This window comes from Lacerta agilis, chromosome 5 (assembly GCF_009819535.1).
Source record: "Lacerta agilis isolate rLacAgi1 chromosome 5, rLacAgi1.pri, whole genome shotgun sequence".
Taxonomy (NCBI): domain Eukaryota; kingdom Metazoa; phylum Chordata; class Lepidosauria; order Squamata; family Lacertidae; genus Lacerta; species Lacerta agilis.
Window position 1 is genome coordinate 92,049,089 of NC_046316.1, and position 22,409 is coordinate 92,071,497.

The 22,409-nt window shown below is 43.3% G+C and overlaps 2 protein-coding genes across 2 annotated transcripts in view; one reads left to right on the forward strand and one right to left on the reverse strand.

The window, feature by feature from the left end:
• PSMD1 (proteasome 26S subunit, non-ATPase 1) overlaps nt 1-22,409 on the reverse strand; it is a 91,353-nt gene that overhangs the window by 29,772 nt on the left and 39,172 nt on the right. The window contains exon 17 of the mRNA XM_033150883.1: nt 1,070-1,184. Coding sequence (XP_033006774.1) covers nt 1,070-1,184 — 115 coding nt within the window. The remainder of the gene's footprint in view (nt 1-1,069; nt 1,185-22,409) is intronic.
• On the forward strand, nt 5,061-17,671 carry HTR2B (5-hydroxytryptamine receptor 2B). Its single transcript, XM_033150884.1, has 4 exons — nt 5,061-5,620; nt 6,370-7,005; nt 13,187-13,387; nt 16,583-17,671. The coding sequence occupies exons 2-4, from the start codon at nt 6,708-6,710 to the stop codon at nt 17,470-17,472; spliced, it is 1,389 nt and encodes a 462-aa protein (XP_033006775.1). The 5' UTR covers nt 5,061-5,620; nt 6,370-6,707; the 3' UTR covers nt 17,473-17,671.

Here is a 22,409-nt window from a genome sequence, read left to right on the forward strand (position 1 = left end):
CCAGAAAGCTAATCCGGGTATATCAGGCTTCTGCAGAGCATGTGAGAGTGTGGCAAGGCGGAGGAGACCATCAGAAGATGAAGTAAAACAGGAATGCGAAAGGGCAAAAAGCACAGAGCAGAATCTCTGAGCTGAATGTAGCAGATGCTCTGTTATATGGGAGTTTGCAAACAGGAAGGGGGAAGGGATAGCTTACACAGAGACAGGAAAAGCCAGTAACTGATCATGGTGGAAAGACACAGAGATATGAAGAGCTGGTCTGCATGAGGCCTAACAGCAAAGCAGTGGCCCATGAAGGCCCTCCGTTCAAGTCCATTTGAGATTATTGGCCTGGGAATAGCTGCCTGACACTCAATTGGTATCTATCGGTATCCAGAGTTGTAGAAGTGACTGTAAGTGTTATGTTAGAAAATAAAGAGTTTGCTATCTGCTGTGTGCATTCCTTTGGCTAGGAAATGCCCATGATAAATACAGTGGAATCCCAGGTTACGCACACCCCGGGTTGCGGACGTTCGAGTTAAGAACACCTGCAACCTGGAAGTGTTTCCGGAGCGCGCGCAACCCACGGATGCGCAGAATGCTTCTGTGCATTTTGCGCATGCGCAGAAGCGCTCAAATCATGCTGCTTCCAGTTTTTCGAGGTTTTTTGTGCATTCGGGATACGCACGCCCGCGTTACGCACAGCGACCCAGAACGGATTGCGTGCATAACCCGGGGTTCCACTGTACTTAGCATGCACCTTTTTAGGAATCATTCCCTTTTATCTCCTACGAAATAATAACTCGTCAGATTGTGTCTGTATACCTAAAAACAAAGATAGCATGTACTTTTCTTCAAAAATTTTATATTAAATTGACTTTCAATTAGATGATAGATCCATTTTTCTATTTTGAAGTCTTATGCTACAATCCTAACACAAGGAATTGTGGTTACATGCAGCACACTCCATGGTGCACTGATTGGGCAGGGTGGACTTTCTGGAGTTTTTTCCAACCAGGAATTCTTCAGGTCTAGGTAGCAGCCTTGATGGAAGGGGAAGGACAGCAAGCCTGGGCCCTGTTGACCTTACCTTGTTCCCGGTGCCAGCACAGCAGATTCCTAGGGCCATGGCTGCTCCGTAGCGGACATGGGGGTTATAACTTTCTGACAACAAGGAAACTACACTTGGACACTGTTCAGGAGTCCTGAAGGAGGAAGAAAAGAGAAAAGCAAAGAGAGCAATTACATTTCGCTGAATTGTAAAGAGTACCACACCTTTAGAGCTGCAACTGAGCAAAGTCTTGCAACCAAAGAGAAAGGAAGCAACACTTACTTCTGCTAAACACAGCTTGGATTCTGCTGCCGCCTCACAGAGGCAACTTTGACTGGTAATGTAAACAAGAAGGTGATGAGAACGGAGGCTGAGAGTTAAGGCAAGCTGTACCAGGCAATTCTTTCTAAAGCTAGAATAGGCCTGAGGACGATAAACTGCCTCGCACATCAAGCTATTTGTCACTTTGTTCTCAAACAACAGCTCAAAGCTGGCATCAAATGAGCTGCCCTGGATAGGGAGTGACAAGGCTTTGAATAAATGAACCTAAACATTCACAGTAAAGGTTTTTAGGGCCCTGACACAAACTACCTTTGCCTTTTGATTGCTTCAGCAATTATTCAACCAAGTTCAACACACATAAAGCGATCAGAAATTATTATTTATAAATATTTGTAGACCACTTGTCATTAGAAACATATTCACGTTTACAGCAGTAAAAATAATGTAATGTACAAAAACAAAATGCACACAGTATGGCAAACACAGCAGCCCAAAAACTGAAAATTTTAACAGCTGAAGTCATGAGCGATCGAACACCAAAGCAAACAAGGTTTTCAGTAAGTGCCTAAACTGCAGCAGAGTCCGTGCTTTCTATCTGTAAAGTTTGGCATTATGAAAACAAACAAAAGGAGAACAATGAAGGGCACAGCAATGAAGAAACATTAAAATCAGGAACTCTGTAAGCCAGCTGCTTTGCAAAGTATAACATCCCCTCAACCGCACTTTCCCAGTACTGTACACTAGCCATGAAACCAGCCATGCTAAGGTGTCAAAAGGATTCTCACAGGTCTTCTAGTTCAAACCCATGCTGATGAAGATGACTGGCTCTCCTACAGCATCCTTGAGAGGTGGTGACTTGACCTCTTTCTGAGGCAGCCTGATCCCATCAATTTCATCTACACTGATTTCCTTGAACTTTGAACCCACTGGCCTACCTTCCTTTTGGAGCAAATTATTGATCCATCATTTAAAGTGGCTCCTTCAAATACCTGAAGATTGCCATTGTATTATTTCATAGAATCATGGAATCACAGAGCTGGCAGGGATCTTGAGGGTCATCTAGTCTGACCCCCTGCGATGCAGGAATATGCAGCTGTCGCATATGGCGACTGAACCTGCAACCCTGGCGTGATCAGCCCCAGGCTCTAACCAACGGAGCTATCCAGCCTCTTCTCCAAGCTTTCCATTCTTTCCTTATAAGGATTTGAGTCTCCAGGGACCTCACAATTTTTGTCACCCTTCTTTATCAACAAACGTGCCCATTCTTCTTAAACCGTAATTGCTCAGAAGCGGGAAACATCAATTCAGGTCCTGCCCTTTAATGAACGTCCTTCCCCACCCTCTGAGCTAGCCATAACCCTGCTTCATCATGAAAACGTTTGTGCATGATGTTTGTCGTTTTCCTGAAAATTACACTTTAATCGAATGAACACTTGTTCTTGGAAAGTGGAGTGAGCATCCCTGTCCCAGATGGGAGTGATATTTCAAACACGTCCCGTGGGACTTCTCAAATCAAATCCTATCACTTGCTACTCAGTTCCCCAGAACCCAGAGTCTTATAGCACTTAGCTAAGGCATTTATTATGGCATAAGCGTCTATGGACTCAATATTGAAGGCACAAAGCTTTTCCTCTGTGAAAGAGTTAACACTTCGACAGGGGGCAGCAGCAGCAGCACACCCACACGCATCACAGTGGCAAAGAGCCGACCCCAACATGTAAGAGGCAACCGCAGACTTTCAAGCACGGCGCAAACATTTAATTTTCACTCCAGCCAGAAATCTAGCCCCCTGCACACACTAAAAATAGCTATTCTTCAGACGCACAGGACCGATAATGGAAATTTCCAAAACAAATGTACTTATTGAAAGCCACCTGCAGAATACCAAACTCCTCACAGGAGGAAGGGTGAATTTCCTGTTGCCACAATTAGAAATGGAGTGATGCGAACCTATCTTGCAGTAGCCTCACGGCGTCTTCATGGTAGCTGTCTCAACAGCGGCACAACCTGGATCTTTACAAGGATGTCAGATAAAAAGGACCGCTTTAGCCCATAACACTCCAAATGCATAAAAGTAGAGTTATCTGTCAAGGACGGCATTATCGTTCAGTGTATCTGCTTCCAAGGCAGCTATTCTACATTCAATGCAAGAGACCACCCGTTCCTCAGGGATCCTTTCTACCTTCCTTTTTGTTGTATGCTGATGAACTCCTGTGCACCTGACAATCCCTGGCTTTCAGAGAAATAACCGGCAGCAGGTGATGGGGAAGACTCTTGCTCTGCACGGGACCCTGGAGAGTCCCTGTCAATCTGAGGAGTCGTATCTGAACTAGATGAGCAGGTGGCATGGCTGGGAACGAGGTTCCTTTAAATGCTCCTGATGAGCAACCTGTCTGTGCCCCAGAGGATTCTGGAAGTATGTTCCAGGTGTAACTCAGACAAAAGTGGTTTTCCTAAACAAGAAATCGCCACACCATACCATTTTCTCCTGCCAACCTAGCAGTTTGAAAGCATGTCAAAGTGCAAGTAGATAAATAGGTACCACTCTGGCGGGAAGGTAAACGGTGTTTCTGTGCGCTGCTCTGGTTTGCCAGAAGCGGCTTAGTCATGCTGGCCACATGACCCGGAAGCTGTACGCCGGCTCCCTCAGCCAATAATGCGAGATGAGCACCGCAACCCCAGAGTCATCCGCTACTGGACCTAACGGTCAGGGGTCCCTTTACCTTTACCATTTTCTAGGCCAAGCAACAGGCCCTATGCAAAACATCCCCAAACTGGTTACCTTCGTAAATTTTGTACTATAATACGAATAGCCATCTGGAGGGCACCAGGCTGCAGGAAGGATGTTCTCTGTGATTTAGAAATGTCGGTTTGCTGGTTGTTGTTCAGGATGCACTAGATTGAAGTAATGGGCAGCTCTTCAGAGAGACAAAATGGCACACCAAGAATGTAATCCTGTTTGGAAGGCAGCTAAGCCAGTAACCAACCAACCACATTTTGTTGCAGCGAGTTCCTTAAATTAAGCATTACGTGAAGGAGCCTACTATTGCTTTAATCCATTACACCGTACTAGGTGTCCCCCCCCTATATTTCCATATACACTGTGCCAAATACCCACCACTTGTAGAGTAGCTATCCCAAACCAAAGTTCTTGTGACTCACAAAATCACAGCAATAATTTGAGAATCTACTTGGTACTCCGTTCTCTAGAACAAAAAATGCCGCAACAGCACATGCACACCAAACTAAATCCTAGCTGGTTGAGCCAGACTGCTTGACATATTAGCCACAACTTTATCTTTAATACCCAACATCTGTTGGGAAACAAAGTGTTACACCTTCAAAAACACTGATTAGTTCACCTACTTCCAAGTAATGCACTTAAGATTCATTTGCAAGCAACAGTACACAGGAAAGCCATAAACTCACCCAAGATTTTAGGCACCTCCCGGCCTCAGTTCCCTATTTGTAAAATTGAAGCCCAACTGACAGGGGCTGCTGGGAAGATTAATAAAGCATGGCCTGTCATCGACTTGTGCACTTGAAGCACTATGTAGATTACAGACAAAATGTCGCACAGTGTCGTTTCCCCTGTATTTATGGAAGACTTAAAAAGCTCCTACGGCCAGGGAGCACCTTTTGACTGCCGTGAGAAAGGGAACAGTGTATTTTTACAGGCTTAAGTGAAAAGGACCGACGTTGATTGGATCAACCCATTCAGAGCTGGGGATGAGAGTTGTGTGCTTCAGGTTTGGAAAGCTGGATGGCGGGGGTGGGAGGAAATAACCTTGCATGGCTCTTCTCCAGATGCAAAAGAAAAGAGGGAGGGGAGAGAATATCTGCTCATTTGTTACTTTGCGTTTAAGCACTTGGAGCTGGGTGCACTGGAATGAGTCAATCAACAGATGATACCAGCAGAGCATACACATTCAGAGGAAGCTGCACAGAAGGCGAGAGGCAGAGAGGAAGGGCTGGTCAGCGCTCAAGGGACATATTAAGTATGTAAAAATTACCAAAAGAAACGGCAGCATGACAAGAGGGAGGGAGCCATTGACTCGAGCCATTCTCCTCCTCCTCTGGGCTTGACAAGAGAAAGAAATCAACGGCGTAATCGCAAAGTGAACCCGACTGCGGTGGGAAATTCAATCGCAAGTGTGCGTGGCTGGCTTCGAAGAAAGCAATGCAATTAGAGGGAGACATTCTAAGCATCCACTGTGCGGCAAATAAGGAACACACGTCCTCCGGAGAAACGGATCCAGCTCAAGTACTAAGAAAATTCTGCTAAAGTCCAGGGGGTGGATAGATAAGGTAAGGCATCAGTCGTTTTAAAACTGTTAAAAGGCAAGAATCGTAACGTGCCTTTGTATATCGAGAAACGCCATAGGAAAAAAATTGAATGCAAATACAGGAATCCAAGGGGCCACTTTCATGTGCTTGTTTATTAGAGAGAAGGAATTGGTAAAGGTTCCTCTCAAAAGGGATTTATAAGTCAAGTCTGTTTGGTCAAATAGTTCACGTACTGTAACTCCAGTAAGATTATTATTTGCCGTCTTCCCATTGAACAAGTAACCCCCCCCAATACTTCTAGCCTGCAATCACCAGGGGATAAGTACCATTAACTCAATGCGAGTTTCTTCTGAGTAAAAATGAATAGGATTGCACTATTAGCTTAAAAAATAAATAAATCCTAAATTGATTTTATCTGCCCATCCACCTGATGAACAAGCAGACAGGCACATAGTTAGGAAGCCTGCATCAGTTTACAAGCTGCAGTTCTCTCAAGAAATGGAATTTATGGAGAAAGAACTGGGAATTATTCTCATAGCTCAACTACTGAGAAGGGGAGCAAAGCTGTACCCAAACTGTACAAATAGTTATTTCAGAGCTGTTTCCCCCCCAATTTCGAGTTTTTTGCATCATCACAACCTTTAACACTCAAAACTCGGATGGTATAAATTTTCAGCATATACCACCTCGTCACACCTCTAAGTTCAGTGTAACAATTCTAGCCCATCAACAAAAATAAAAACATGACATGTGTATGTTCTATTATGTAGGGCGAGCTCTTCGGCGCAAAAGGAGAGGCACTGTGCGAGGACACAAGGATCTAATTCATTACCCAACACTTCAACATTCATTTTTGAAGCTTTTCGCTTTAGGGAACAGCCTGACCATTGGGACCTATAATAAAGAGATGGATCCAAGTCAGCATACTCATTTTTAAATACTCTCTGCGTGCATCCAAGGAAGGACCGCAATATAAAATTGCATGAGAGAGAGAAGACCCTCATGTGGTAGCAGATGAGTAGTTTACAATGCTGGTCTTTCATCAGGACCGCACTGGGCCGGAGAGGGAGACCAGGCTCCTAGAATTTACAGAATGTCCCAGTAACATATGCTTTCCGAACAAATCCTACTGGGTGCTGAAATGGCCTTGCCTGTGAACATGTCTGGATCCGGCAATGGATCTGCACAGCCAATCACAGCGGAGGGGACCATGTTGCGCTGGGCAGCTCTGCTCATTCTGATGGTCATCATCCCCACCATTGGGGGGAATATTCTCGTCATACTGGCCGTATCCTTGGAGAAAAAGTTGCAATATGCCACCAACTACTTCCTCATGTCTCTGGCAGTGGCCGATTTGCTGGTCGGTTTGTTTGTGATGCCAATAGCCCTTCTTACCATCATGTTTGGTAAGTACTGGACTCTGATCCTCTAAAGTTATGTTCTCTCTCTCTCTATATATAGATATGTATGCATTTTAAAGCACTGACCAAATTAAGAGCTCTGCCCCTTTTCAAAATGCAGCAAATTGCTCTTCCTCTTTCATTCTTCCAGACCAATGCTTAGGGAAAATCAGAACTACTGAACACCACTCTGAAATAGCTCTTCTGCCAAGTGGGCAGCTATGTTATAACACACAGCAGTGGTAGTTTCATAGTTTAAATAAAAATATACATAGTTCCTACAAAATTAGAAGACTTTTTTTTTACATAAACTAGAAACATTCACCATGATCGCCACCAATGGGCATAGTTCCATCAATTTCAAGAAAGCCCCTTTTCTGCCTCTGTAGACACAATGATTCATAACACAGACCATATGTGTGGTATAAAATACTGACATCATTTAATCTCCAGCTTCAAGGAAGTAAAAGTTCACTTGAGTACAATCACTTTGCCTTTTTGCTTTCTATAACTAGTTAAGACGGACTCTAAGTCAGTATTGCAGTGATTTATGTGAAATTCATTTAAACAGTTCAATGGGGAATTTTCAGTAACGTCTTCCTCAGATTCTGCTAGATTTTCAAAAATATTTTTTTCTCTGTCTCCTAAAAACAAAACAAAACATGGATCTACAAATGAAAGTCAGGGAAATGTTCAGTGGCATGGTTCAAAGCTGGCTGAGATAAGCAGATGTTGTGAAACCATGATCATACTTTGATGGCAGTTTGTCTGAATTCTCTGATATGTCACAGCCAAGGGATGAAGTGGAAGGCCTTCCTTCACCTCCTTGCCATGAGGTGGGATGTGGTTTGATTTCAACTCTTGGTCTTGGTGAATCAGCTCTCATGCAAGGTGTCTTCCCGTACATACTCTTGTGGTAGATACAGGTGAAATTCGAAAAATTAGAATATCGTGGAAAGGTTCATTTCTTTCAGTAATTCAACTTAAAAGGTGTAATTAATATATGAGATAGACTCATGACATGCAAAGCAAGATATGCCAAGCCTTTATTTGTTATAATGATTATGGCGTACAGCTGAAGAGAACCCCAAATTAACAATTTCAACTTTGGGGTTCTCATCAGCTGTATGCCATAATAATCACAATTATAGCAAGCAAAGGCTTGACATATCTCGCTTTGCATGTCATGAGTCTATCTCATATATTAAACTCTGGTAGCTAATGAACACAATTGCTTACATAAATGGAATTTTCCACGATATTCTAATTTTTCGAGTTTCACCTGTAGGACTACTCAGTCACCAGCACAGCAGTTAAATCTCCTTAGTTCCAGTCCTCATTTCACAGCCCATGAGATCACAAACAGAATTTGAAATTCTATTAGCAGCTTGGAATAATTGACAAGAGTCCATTTAATGCAGGGAACTGGTCAGAATTATCTAATGTACAATTACAAGTGTGCATTGGTATGGTACCCCACTCATCCAGTAGAAATGCCCATGCATTCAATAGTCCTAACTGTACTCATGTACTACTGATTCGTAGCAAGAGTCAACAGGAAGACTAGAATGCAATACTACAACAGTGCCAGGGGACAGGATACAGAAAGCCGAAATTGCGGAAAGCATGTATTGTCTCATTAGTTCAATTTTCTCTCCACATACGCACAAAAAGGCCCTATGACAATTTGGCCTCTGTGAATTATTATCCAGCAAAGAAAAGCGATAAAATCTACTGAGTGGATACAAAACCCACGAAACTAAAGTTCAAAGGAAATGAACCAAGTGACATATTATGGCCACAGTTTTCAAGCTGGAAATAAAAAAAATAAAGTCAAAAACAGTCCTTATGCTTGGAAGGAAAAGCATGAATAGGTACAAGGAAGATAAAACCAAGATGGGTTAGTTGATTCTTACCCCATGTCCTTATCTGGGCAGATCAACTGAATTTATAAACGTAGTGTTCAAATAACACTTTATAGGGTTCAAAGCTCTCCACATATAATACCTTGTCATGATCCTTACAAATGAAAAAGGTAGCCCAGTATTATTATCCCCATATCAGTGGGGTGGGAGGGGGAGGTTCTGGGTGACGCTGGTTAATGAATTCATGGCAGAAGGCAAGAATTCAATTGGGAACTTTTCTGATTTGTAACAGTCTCTTAAAACTACTATACTACCCAAGGGAGTAATTGTGAGAGCGCAAATCATGAGGAGGAACCTCTGAAGAAGCAACGCAAATAAATCCCACATTAAATAGGAAGCTACTGCCATATTTTCTACGGCTACCCGCCATACTTAAATTACCCTGGCTAAGATCACAGCAAATACATCACTCAAACTAAATATGCACAGAGGCAGGACTAACTCAGACAAGCAAGTCTTGGCCCTGGAGTCATTCTAAATCAAGGTTTCCCAAACTTGGGTGTCCAGCTGTTGGACTACAATTCCCATCATCCCTAGCTATCAGGACCAGTGGTCAGGGATGATGAGCACTTCCAGCTCCCATCGCCTTCAAGACTGCTTTCTTCTAATCCAGACACAAGAGTGATAACATTTTGTTTTGTAGCAGTGATCCTTGAGAAAATGTGAGCATTCTGAGAGGTTCACTATGGTCAGGTCTCTTGAGCTACAGAGATCTTCATAGCTTGCAGGATTTGCCATACTGTTGTGAAGCTGATCAACATTAAATATAAGCACTAAGAGTTAGAAGAAGTAAAAGAGCATGCGATTAGCGACCAGCAAAAAACTGCAAAAGGATTACAAACTCTCTCCTCTGAAGTTTACTCAGGGTCAAATGACACAAGATGCCATTTATACATTTAGCAATCGTGCAAATGGCTAACTTGGCCTTAAGCTTCCTAACAATTTTGCTTTTCTGCTCTCGTCTTCTTTTATTATTGAAATTTAATCTTCCATTAATCCTGAGTGAAAACTACTAAAACCAAAGTTTAAAAAAATGCAAGGAATCTTAATTTAGAAGCCAACAAAAAGGCAGCTCATGTTGCAGGGTGCTTAAAAGGGAGGAAAGTTAGGAATTGTAATTAAATAGGTGCGACGACATTATTTGCAGGCACTCTGAAAACACAGCTGACCCTAAGCTGAATTCTCAGCAACTGCTAGAAGAGAAAATTCACACCAGAAGCAAAAAAAGGCCCTGAAGCAAGAACACAGCTGAGTCTCCTAGAAGGCTAGTAATCCCTTAAAAATCCATTAGCCAGATAACTGTTTAAATAGTGTCAGCTGTGCCCAAGTCGGCCAATTAGGCCCACCCCTCCCCGCTTTTTAGACTTCTGTGCTTCCACAACTGTACAGAATCTCAACACATCACACAAGCACAATTCCTTTCATTTCTGACACTTGATGCGGAAGATCTAAGAGAGGAAATGTGTGTGCCTCTTGACTCTATTCACTCTTCTAGGCCAGTGGGATTTAAAGTGTATTCAAGGAAACTTTGCGGTTCTTTATAAACTTATCAAGAGTTCCTAAATGAGACTAGTAAATGGTAGGCAGGCGTCTTTGAAAGAGAGTCTGCCATCATTTCAATGAAGACTGACGGTCCTTCTATCTGGCTGGAAAATTTAGGCAACGCATTTTGTAACGCACACAATCAACAAAGCACCAAGGAGTTTGGCTTGCCTGGGCCAGAGAATAAGACATTCACCTACTTAGCAGATGTCAATGGGGCAGTATAATCACTTAGTATTGATATAGTGCTTTAAAATGTTCAAAACCCATCATGTAAATTGTTGCAACCATCCTGTAAGGTAGATCAGTGTTAGCATATCACAAGGCGAGGTGCTGAAAGTAAGAGCATGCAGTTTGTCAAAGGCTGCCTACTGAATTCATGGCGGCCAAGGTGAAATTTGCACTAGGGACTTCCCAGTTCACAGCTCAAATGCTACACCCCTACCACTGCCCCCTGTAACTCCTCTTTGATCATTCTCATTTTACAGAGAGGAAATAGTTAATATTATACAAGGCCAAGAAGATCACTCAACAGCCATGATGTGATCTGGGCCGAAGACAGTCCAGTGCCTTATTCAGTGGGCCACCAAACACTGAAACACCCACACTCAAATTGCAGGCAGCACTCTCTATATCAAGCATTTAAAGTCCACTTTCCTTAAACACACAACATGCACACCACCTCTCTCAAAACTGAGCACAAAAGGAAGGAAAAGCAGAAGTTCAGCGGGAGAAAAATCCACATTTTCTGATGTAAGAGGGCGAGAGAGGCTATTTTGCTACAGCGCAAAAAATTCTCTCCCTGCAGGATTGGGCAGAAAGGAGGTAACGTCTAGGCAGCACTGCACAAAGGAGAGAAAACATTGAAATCATTCATTGGAAATCTAGCGAGCCAGGAGCCATCATCCTCTTCACATGTAAAGCGAACACCTGCACACAAAAAGGCCATACATTGCTTGGTCTCAACAACATTAGTTCAAGGCACAGGAAAACGCTTGCCTTGCTAGATAGAATCTCGGGATTTCAATTTAATTGGTTACTTGAAGCTTTTATTTCTTCTGGCATGACTGTGCTCTGGGAATGAGAGATTTTTTTTAAAGCTAATAAAAACTCAAAGGAAATCTTTAAAAAGGTTTGCTCAACATTTCACGGTCTATTCAACAAGGCATCCGCTTTCTATTTCATTTTAAATGTTATCAATTCTCTTTTTAAACAAAACAAAACAAAACAAAGCGCTCCAGGGTTTTTCCCTCTGCTATTACTATTAATACCCCACAAACCACAGAGCTGGCTTCTTTAAAAATAAGCCCTTGCTTTCACGACTGCGGAGGGCTGGCTGCTGCAGGAAGGACCAGCTGCCACGTGGTTTGGGCTCCACGGCATCCCACCATATTGCAATAAAGAAACAGCCATTTAATACAGGTGCAGAGCCACTCACACAATGCTCTACACAATGTCGGGACTGTATGGTTTCTGTGTAGGAATTGGATGGCTTGTGTAGGGAAGCTAGACACACTGGAAGCCTCCCTTCAAGGTGAACCAGGCTACCTGGGGAAAGGGGGAGGCGGGACAGTAGTTGTTGCTTATGGATCCAAAATGAAAAGGCAGCCAGGAGGGTGGAGACAACTGCATTCAGATCTGGTTTTGCCATATTCTGCTTAACACAGCTGTAAGTAGGTTTGACGCAGTAGTAGCCGATTCATTATCCTTGTCAACCTTAGTAAAGCTGAGAATCCTGGCAACTTGTGTTAGCCCCACAGATTAAGAAAAGAGGGCACACACAATCAGCAAGGTCCAAAATCTCAAGCTTATGCCCAGAGTAAAAAACTTTATTTTTACCTTTGAACAGTTATGCCCCCCAAATTGTATCCGTTTTTATTGCAATTGATCCAAGAGATGTCATTACGCGATCCCCAAAAAGGCCACAGCCAAGTCACAGCAAGGGCTTCTACAAAGAAACCAAACCTCGCACCGTTAATTAAGGAACAGGAGCTGCTGTCTACTACAGGAACAGTGATGCTGATCGATTTGAATATGACAAAATGAAAGGGGGACAATTTATTATTAACAGGTGCACAGGGCTGTAGAAGCCCCATTTAGAAATCAGGATTCTGAATAATGAAAAGGGAAACCATGTGTTGCAACAAGGTGCAGTATTTTCACCTGATCGCCGCCACCACAGCGAAGAAAAAGTCACCTAATTGTAAAGCAGCATATGCACCAGAATTGTTGTGCCCCAAAACCAGAGCACTACACCTCTAACGCTTAACAGGTCACCAGTTGCTCCTGCCCTTTTTTGCTTAATAAGCCCACAATCCACTGGTTTTTAGGCCACTTACCTCAAAGGCATTGAAGCTAGGGCAATTGCCCTGTTCAAGGAGCCTTGATTAAATGTGCTTACACTTGCAATTGAGAAAGGGTTCTACAGAATAGCTCCCACCCCACATCTACCCCATTTTTAGGTGATGTAAACATGTGCCAGAGCAAACACTCATCTTAAAAGTAGCTCCTCCAGTGTAGGAGAGGTGGAGGAAGGCCTCTTCAGAAATGTCACCTGCGGTTTTTAATATTACTTGTACTAAAAATAACTTTTTAAAAACTGCTGCCTGATTAACTGGAGGGGGTTATAGTGTCACGAATTCATTTACTAAATGTAGCACCCTCTTCCACAGGGTGCACACCCCAAGGAACAATCCTAACCCCTTTCTATTCTTTTTCAGAGATTGCATGGCCTCTTCCACGGGAACTGTGCCCTGTCTGGCTGTTTCTGGATGTCCTCTTTTCCACAGCCTCCATTATGCATCTGTGCGCCATCTCACTGGACCGCTACATTGCCATAAAAAAGCCAATCCAAGCGAGTCAGTACAACTCACGGGCCACAACACTCATCAAAATCACAGTGGTCTGGCTGATCTCAATAGGTATGTGGGAGAGTGTGCTTTTCATTTGCTAACAGCTGGTGTGAATGCATGTGTGCCAGAGAAGTGGCACTGCGTGAATGGTGAGCAGCCTCTGATAAGGACATCCGCTAGCCTCGGCTCCCTTCCTCAAATGAAATCTCTAAAACTGAAGTGGAGCTGGGATCTGAAGCAAAACAGGCATAATCACAGAATCGTAGAGTTGGAAGAGACCCTGAGGATTATCTAATCCGACCCCCTGCAATGCAGGAATATGCAGCAATCCCTTATGGAGATCGAACCTGCAACCATGGCGTTATCAGCACCATGCTCTAACTGAAGGCCACATTACTAGTGCCTGCCAGAAATTTCATACTCTCTACCTATCTCAAAAGGGATGCGGGTGGCGCTGTGGATTAAAACACAGAGCCTAGGGCTTGCTGATCAGAAGGTCGGCGGTTCGAATTCCCACGATGGGGTGAGCTCCCGTTGCTCGGTCCCTGCTCCTGCCCACCTACCAGTTCGAAAGCACGTCAAAGTGCAAGTAGATAAATAGGTACCACTCCAGTGGGAAGGTAAACGGCGTTTCCGTGCGCTGCTCTGGTTCGCCAGAAGTGGCTTAGCCATGCTGGCCACATGACCCGGAAGCTGTATGCCGGCTCCCTCGGCCAATAAAACGAGATGAGCGCCGCAACCCCAGAGTCGGACACGACTGGACCTAATGGTCAGGGGTCCCTTTACCTTTACCTATCTCAAGGGCGAATGTTCTTTCTGTACCAAAAGAAGGCTCAAAGCCCTAACACACCATTCAGATAGCATCTCTGAATTAGAACTCCTAAAACTTTGGGATCAAAATACCCAGTACCTTACTGTTCAACAGAGCAAGGCATGGAATGAATAAATAAATAAATAAATAAATAAATAATATTAATATTAATAATTCGTATACTGCCCTTGATCTGAAGACCACAGGGCAGTTTGCAACATAAAAATAAGAACATAAAGTACATACCCCCCAAAAAACCCACAACCCCAAACCAATAACACCCCCCTCCAACAAACACATTGCCATTAGTAAGTAGTTTGTTGGGAAATTGCTCAACACATTTCAGTTGCAAAAGCTGGGTTGCTAGAATAGAATTCACAATGCCCCAGGCACAGAGAAGCTTGAATTCAGTCACTACCACTAGCCCCAGTGAGGAGCAGTTCCTTGTGGGTGGGAATCTGACACCACCTCCAATTCTTTTGGATCTAAAAGAGAAGTGAACTAGTTGGGTCAAATGCCCGCCCTACAGGCACTCCAAAAGAAAAGGACGGAAGAACAGGAGTGTGGGGTGCAATTGGGAACTTAACTGTTCAGAGGTAAAGGAAGAGAGGAAACTATGACTGTGTTGTCAAAAGTACGCAAAGCAGAAAATAATAAATGAGGTGCAAATGAATAGTTTATATTATGCTTCTCCATGTATTCTGAACTCTCTGAAGGCACACCGCCCGTTGTTAATGTCTCGTTGGTTTGTACACAAAATGTCAACTCCAGATGTAAGACAAATGAGGAGCGGGGAGGAAGTGAATCAATGACTCCAAACTACTGGCTAGCGATGGCTCCAAAGCACAGGAAGCAGACATCATAGATTAACTGTAAAACAAGCGATGCAAAATATGCCCAAAAGAGTGTCAAGAATAAGAATGATTTTAAAATCAGTTATGTTGCAAACCACTGAGAGGTGAAAAAAGACACCACCCACTTAATCAATGGCTACACCCGTGGTTTGTGGGGTTTTTTAAGCACCACTTCCTACATTAGTAAATTTAAGAGCTTCCCGCAATCAAAGGAAACAATAGGCAACTTTTGAAGTCAAAAAAAGGAAATGGCTAATGAGGCAGAACTATTTGAACATGACCTTTTAATGTCAGGTTTTAGCAGCATCAATCATATGCAGCACTTATCCCATGTCTTATTACTCATTAAATGTACTCAGTCTCTGAACTGCATCTTCTCAATAATTTCAGGGGAGCTTAAAAATTGATTAGCAGATGTCTAGCTATGGACTCTCCAAGTTCAGAGGCAATAGGCTTCGTTGGGCTTCTTCAAGGCATCTAGATGCTCACTGCAGCAACCAAGAGGTTGGACTGGATGGGCCCCATTGTCTATTGCTTTGCTTTGGTTTGTTCTTGTTTTTATTATGTATTTTGTGTTTTTATCTTGCGTTTTTATGCTGTGAACCACCCCGAGATCCTCAGGTGGTGGCATATTAATTCAATAAACAATCAATCCAGCAGGACTTTTTTTCTTTGCAATGCCTCTGCATTGATATTAAGCAAGAGAAGAAAAGGGACTTAAGAATGTTTGTCATTTCTATAGCACACAAGACATGAAGCGATAGCCTAAGGTACAGCAAATCCCTAAACTTTATAAAGCCGTGGCGGCAGCACTAAAAAGTGAAGGCTTCATCGCTGACCTGATTACTTGAGTGCTGCAGGGCCGAAGGCACAAAGTTTTGCTTGGTAGCTAAGTCAGCTCTTAAGAAACCACAAATATGTTCAACAGCAGCAATTGTTAGGAGGCAGGAAGATTTGCTAGGCCAGAGAACTCAAAGCAACCTGTGCTTGCACTTGCAGAAGGTCAGGGAAGGAGAACGGAAAAATTAAAACCAATTGACAGCATTCCCCATCCTTCCCGCCACCTTGAGACAATTGCTCTCAGCTGCATGTAGCTCCCCAGCCATGCTGTCCTCCCTCCTGTGTGGGAAGTGGGTCACCACTGCAAATGCAACGCGTGCTTTATGTCAAACACAAGTGATCCAAGATGTTCTATTTGTTGCCCAAGATGTAAGTCAACGAAAGGAAATGGGGCACAAAACAGCCAGTGTTGCTCCAAACATGGGCTAGAAGGAGTCAAGAGGCAGCATGAATCTCACCTCCCTCGACCTGATGCTATCCTATTTTGAGGTACTATCTAGCTATTTGATCTGTTGTGCTTTGGAGACAGCTCCAGTTCAACTGCTTTGAGGGCTTGAGGGTTCAATCAAGAGGCATATAAATGTTATTAAATAAAGAGGTTCTCTCTAACGGTGGGCTTGCAAAGCTCCTGTAATTTTATTTGCATGACTTGCTCCAATGTTCGGAAGCCAGTCTCAGAACATGCTCCTTATTATGTACTACGGCGCTTTCAGTTCCACGTCCAGGTTGAAGCTTACTAGATTTCTGCATCCCCTACAGGCATTGCGATCCCGATCCCGATCCGCGGCATAGAAGAAGGTGTTGAAAAGTTCCCAAACTTCACCTGTGTGCTGAAACCGGAACGTTTTGGAGACTTCATGCTCTACGGTTCGGTGGCTGCCTTCTTTGTCCCGCTGGCCATCATGGTGGTCACTTACTTCCTGACCATCAGAGTTTTGCGCAAGAAAGCCTACTTGATCAACAAACTGCCCCAGCGCTTTACCTGGAGCACGGTGTCCACTGTATTCCAGCGGGATATGACGCCCGGATCATCACCGGAAAAAGTGTTCATGTTGGACAACTCCAAGAAGGACAGGCCTTTGCCTAACGGGAATGAAGAACTACTAATGCGCAGGATGTCTACAGTCGGAAAGAAGTCGGAACAGACTATTACCAATGAACAGCGGGCCTCCAAGGTCTTGGGTATTGTATTCTTCCTCTTTTTGTTGATGTGGTGCCCGTTCTTCATAACCAACATCACTTCCGTTCTGTGCACGTCCTGCAGCAAGGAGTTTATCCAAACACTTATGGAGATATTTGTCTGGATAGGGTATGTTTCGTCAGGCGTGAACCCACTGGTCTATACCCTCTTCAACAGGACATTCAGGGAGGCCTTTGGCAGATACATCACTTGCAATTACCAGACCTCAACGCCTGGATCTGCCATTCGGAAGTGCTCCAGCAGGCTCTCGTTCAGAAATTCCGTAGCAGAGAACTCAAAACTTTTCATGATGCACCATGGGATGCGGAATGGGATTAATCCAGTCATGTACCAAAGCCATCGGCTTTGCACCTCGCCCATCCAGTCTCAGTCGGCCATACTGCTGGATACACTGCTACTTACAGAAAATGAAGTTGGTAAAACAGAAGAACAAGTCAGCTATGTATAGCTGAAGAGAAAAGACAGGCCATACACTAAACTCAATGATAAATGCCCAGTATGTATATGTGGTTCCCATCGGTTATTTATACAAGTCCAAATTATAGTTTTTATCAACTGCTCTCCTCTAAGAGTAGAGGCTTCTCTCACTCAAAGGGCCACCTTCATTTATTCTTATTTATCAGCAATTTATCCTGCTACCAAAAAAAAGTATTTGAGCACGGTGGTTTACAAAACAGAGGTGTTCAAATACAGTGGTACCTTGGGTTACAGACGCTTCAGGTTACAGACGCTTCAGGTTTACAGACTCCGCTAACCCAGAAATAGTACCTCGGGTTAAGAACTTGGCTTCAGGATGAGAACAGATATCATGCGGCGGCGGCACAGTGGCAGCGGGAGGCCCCATTGGCTAAAGTGGTGCTTCAGGTTAAGAACAGTTTCAGGTTAAGAACGGACCTCCAGAACGAATTAAGTTCTTAACCCAAGGTACCACTGTAAATACAACTATGGCAACTATCCTGTCTCAGACATTGGAGTCCCCATCCCGCCTCTTCAAAAGGCACATTATTGCTAGGAGGTCTCTATATAAGCATTATATAGGACTATCCTATAGAGCGACATTTTACATTAAGAGCACTTTCAAACTCAAGTATGTACAAGTTTGCAGAATTACCAAGGCTTCCATTAAAGGGTGATTAAGCTTGGAAAGCAAGTGCACATCTCAAGACCATTTAGGAATCCCCACCCCCCCAATCCAACTGAATACAGCTGTTTACATGTCGGCTAGTTGGAAAGGAGGTGATCATAACCTTCTCTGCTATTATTGTCCCACTCCCCCACAAAAATAATCCTATCCAATAAAGCTCAATGGTGCAATTTGAGTAACTTCCAATTCATGGAACTGCCTTCCAGCAGAGCTCAGACAGGTACCCTCCCTACTGAAAACATTTTTTTTAACCCAACAGCCATTTCCATTGGAGTTTGATTTTATGGTTTTAACCATTTTTTTTTGTATTGTATCTTTGCAAACTGCTTAGAGACTATTGTAGTTAACTGGTATATAAATTGTTTAAATAATAATAATAATTAATATTAATAAATTAAGAAACTGCACATATTTGTTTAATTTTCATAATTCATTCTGCCTCCTTGTTCCCAATGACTCATTTCCAGCTAACAGCACTAAGAAATTTCACCCTGATCCCACGACTTTTGCAATCAGTTATCGTGTGACAGTAACACCTTGATCAGTCTAAAGATCAAGGCCCATCTAGACTGTTCTGTTTCAAACAACACCCGGTCTAAGAAGTCACATCAAATGGTCTCACATAAAGTGTCCAGTAGAAAAGGGTTCTGCTTTGCACTGCAGAGATTGGGCTACAGGTAGATGACCCTTGGGTCCCTCCCAACTCTACGATTCTATGAAATAATAGTGACCAACAGAGGCCAATTGAGAAAATTCAAGAGCTGGGATTGAAAGAGTTGCTCAGACTCACACAAGAGGTTAATACTTCTTTGACACCTATATCACAACCTGCTTTTGAAACTTTCCTCAATTTCAAAAGCAGTTTGTCATGCAGTCCCCTTTCTGGAGGCGGGGAAGCCAAATGAGGAAAAAGAAATCTAAATTCACACATTCATTCACACACACACACACACTTTGGCTCACTGACTTGAGCTTTTATGGTTCTTTGGATCCTGCCTGTTGACTTATTGGAACAGCAGCAAAAAGAGCCAAAAAGTATTGTGACTCAGTCACTAGTTGTGGAAAATGATTATAATATTTACATGTTATCTGAAAAGCTGCCATATGCACCAACAGAGACTGGTGTGCCACAAAAAAAATATTAGCATCAGTGTTCTGTGAGCTTTAAAAGGACAAGTCAAGCGTAGCTGTAAAACTTCCAAGTCCTTCCCCAAAAACCACTCCATGGCTGGTGGGCTGCTGCAGCCTCTTCTCAAACTAGGGCGGCTCTTCCTGATGAATTGAGGTGAAGGCCAAGCTATGGGGAGAGTTTGTTCCTGGAGGGCTGTGCTTCCCCATGCTCTCAACGTGCGAGCTATGTGTGGAATGCTGCAAAATAAGGCAGCCTAACATATTTAAACCCATATTTTATTTCTCGTATAAATGTTTACTTCTCAGTATGGCCTTAAAACAAACAAAACCGGGATCTAGTAGGTGCTCAGTCATGTTCCCTGGCTCCTGATGACTTCGGTGCAGGACTCCCTTGGTTGGCGAGTCGTCTGTATCAATGGTTCTCAAATTTATTTCTCCCACGGTTCACTTCGATACTGCTGAGGAACTCAGCAGACGATGTAGGAAACTATTTGTTCTGCATTTTAGAACACACACACCCTTCCGTTTATGGATTAAACATCAGGGGTATGGGTGGGGACCAGCATCACTGTCAAAACCAGGGGACTAACTTGGAAAATCACAGTCTCGCTCTCCATTGTAATGAGAGAGAGTATCAATAATGTGTCAGATCAAGTACAGATACTGGAGACTTTTCACAAACCATCTGCATGGAGCCATAGGACCACCATAGTCCACAAACCAGAGTTTGAAAACCTCTGTGTTCTACATGGAAAAAGCCACAAAAAAGCATTCACACAGACAAATGACACACAGCGATTATTAAGAAATGTCCTGTTTACTAATCTGAAAAGTGTTATACCCCACCCTTAAGAAGCACTTAGTAGTGTTCATCCCTTCTTAAACTCCACCTTCGGTGAGTTGTTAAAAAGGGAGGCTGTCAACAGTTTGGAGTCTAGATTCTGAAACTTAGGTCTAGGCCTCCAAGAGAGATGTGTGGGTCTAGAACTCGGGGAATGAACATCTATCAGTTGTGGGGAGTCCCCCCGCCCCCGGCTTCACCTCTGGGCACAGACCCTGCAAAATTTATGTCCTTCAGAAGAAATGTCTGCCACTCAGCTGAGCACCATCAGTGCAGGAAAAAGGGAAGAGTCAATGCTGAAGTTATATTTAATATCCAACTACCCCAAACCACAGATGGCCATACACAGCTGCAGGAAGTGCCGCAGGAATCTCCAACCTTACCCTACAATAGAAACTATTGCTGCAGGGTTTGCAAGGTCCTGGACCCAGTGAATTCAGTTAATTCAGAACGGGAACTAAAGTTCAAGGCATTTGAGAAATATTGGTTGAAGACTCTGTATGAGCCACACAAGGGGCTGATTACTCTCTTAAGGTGGGTCGTACCGCTGGTCCATGCAGCCCAGCAGTCTCCTCTGACTAGCAGTGGCCCTCCAAGATATCAAGACTGGGGTCTCTCTCAACCCTGCCGCTACCTGACCCTTCTAAGTGGAGATACCAGGGCTTGATCCAGGGATCCTCTGCTTGCATAGCACACGTTATACACACACACAACCAGTGAGCTATGGGACCTGACGGGATTACAAAATCTTTCTGCCATTTTGAAGAAGGGTTCTCAAAGTTGAAACCACTTGAATAACCTGATTGGCAGACATGCAGACTTCAGAACAAATAAAAGTAGTTTTTATTTACACTATGTTGTAAATATGATTGCAACTGCAGACTTGTCAACCCTGTCTCGGTTGTTGTTTCCTGTACAGCATGACAAAAGTATCCATTAGGGAGAATAATGACGGCCCCAGAGCATTAAAAAAATGGTTCGATCATCAGACAAAGAAATTAGTGTGACATCCATCAGAACACTTAGCCTTTAAATGCCTTCATTATTTATGGAAGAGAACTGTAATAGCTTGAACACAATGCCTTTTAGACAAGGTTGGTAAAACTTCACAAGAGGTTACATCATCCATATGTTAAGGGCGGGCAGCAGAGAGGTTGGAAGTATCAAAGAAAACTATTTATCCAGCAGCAGAGCTGGCTGGTCCAGGGCAAAGGGGAAAGAGAAAAGAAGCTTTGAATGGTGCTCATGTCACCAGAGAAATTGGCTTTCCTGAATAAATGCCTAACCAGGGAACAGGGGGCTGAAATGGAGAGAGAACACTTGCGACGTATAAGGGGCTTCTTATTTACCTCTGAAGTCATTCGTGCTTTTATGAAATGATTTTCAAATTTTCATGAGCCAAAAATGAATTCTGAATTCCAACTATCTCGGCCCACTCATGGTAGCAACAGATCTATCTGTTTGTTTATCTATCTATGATCACTTGTCTGAACGAATGGTTCTTAAGGATGAGAATCAGCATGTTAAAATCAGGAGTTTGGTAATCAAGTCCTATAATCTGTCTTGTGAAGATTCCATTCACTATTAAAAGCAAACACACGTTTAAAAAACAAAAACATACCAAACTACCCCTGGCATCACCCATTTCGTCCGATTTCCAGAAGTGTTTTTGCAACTCTCATCGCCTAGCTGCTAAAGTTACCGACATAAACCAAGAGGGAATTTACAAAGGTTAACACTGTAATCATTCTTGAGTGTTAACACTAACCCTTTTTTTTGTCTCTTTGATGAATACCGTAGAGAAAGGGACAATAAAAAGAGCAAAAAAGACACAAGTTTTAAAAGAAACCAAAATTCAGCAATAGAAAGCAACTGGCAATCAATCTGGAGGGAATGATGCACTTATTTTAATCAATTCTGCATGTGCCTTTTTGACACAGGAGTTTCCTTTCTCCTACTGAAAGGGAGAGAGGCAGGAAGCACATGTGCCTGCTTGCCTCTCGCGCTTTATACCAGACCTCTGGCTTTTGCACTTCTTTTCCCCATCCACACCCAAAGAGGTGCGGACTGTGACATCATGCAATAATCACGATGAACTTGAGTGTGTTAAGAGGCAAGGAGAAGAAGGTGTCTTCTCCTTCCCCCTGCACAACATAGAACTGCCTTGCATCAAGCCAGGACCAACTGCTTGCATTGCAAAAGTAACTCGCCCCCAAGATGAAAACTGTATGCTATATATCAAGGGTAAAAAGGTAAAGGGACCCCTGAC

Bases quoted from the DNA above. Each gene is read 5' to 3' on its own strand.
- HTR2B (XM_033150884.1), top strand. From the start codon at position 6,708: ATGCTTTCCGAACAAATCCTACTGGGTGCTGAAATGGCCTTGCCTGTG. The intron at 7,006-13,186 runs GTAAGTACTGGA...ATTCTTTTTCAG, and splicing joins CCTTCTTACCATCATGTTTG to AGATTGCATGGCCTCTTCCA. The intron at 13,388-16,582 runs GTATGTGGGAGA...CATCCCCTACAG, and splicing joins GGTCTGGCTGATCTCAATAG to GCATTGCGATCCCGATCCCG.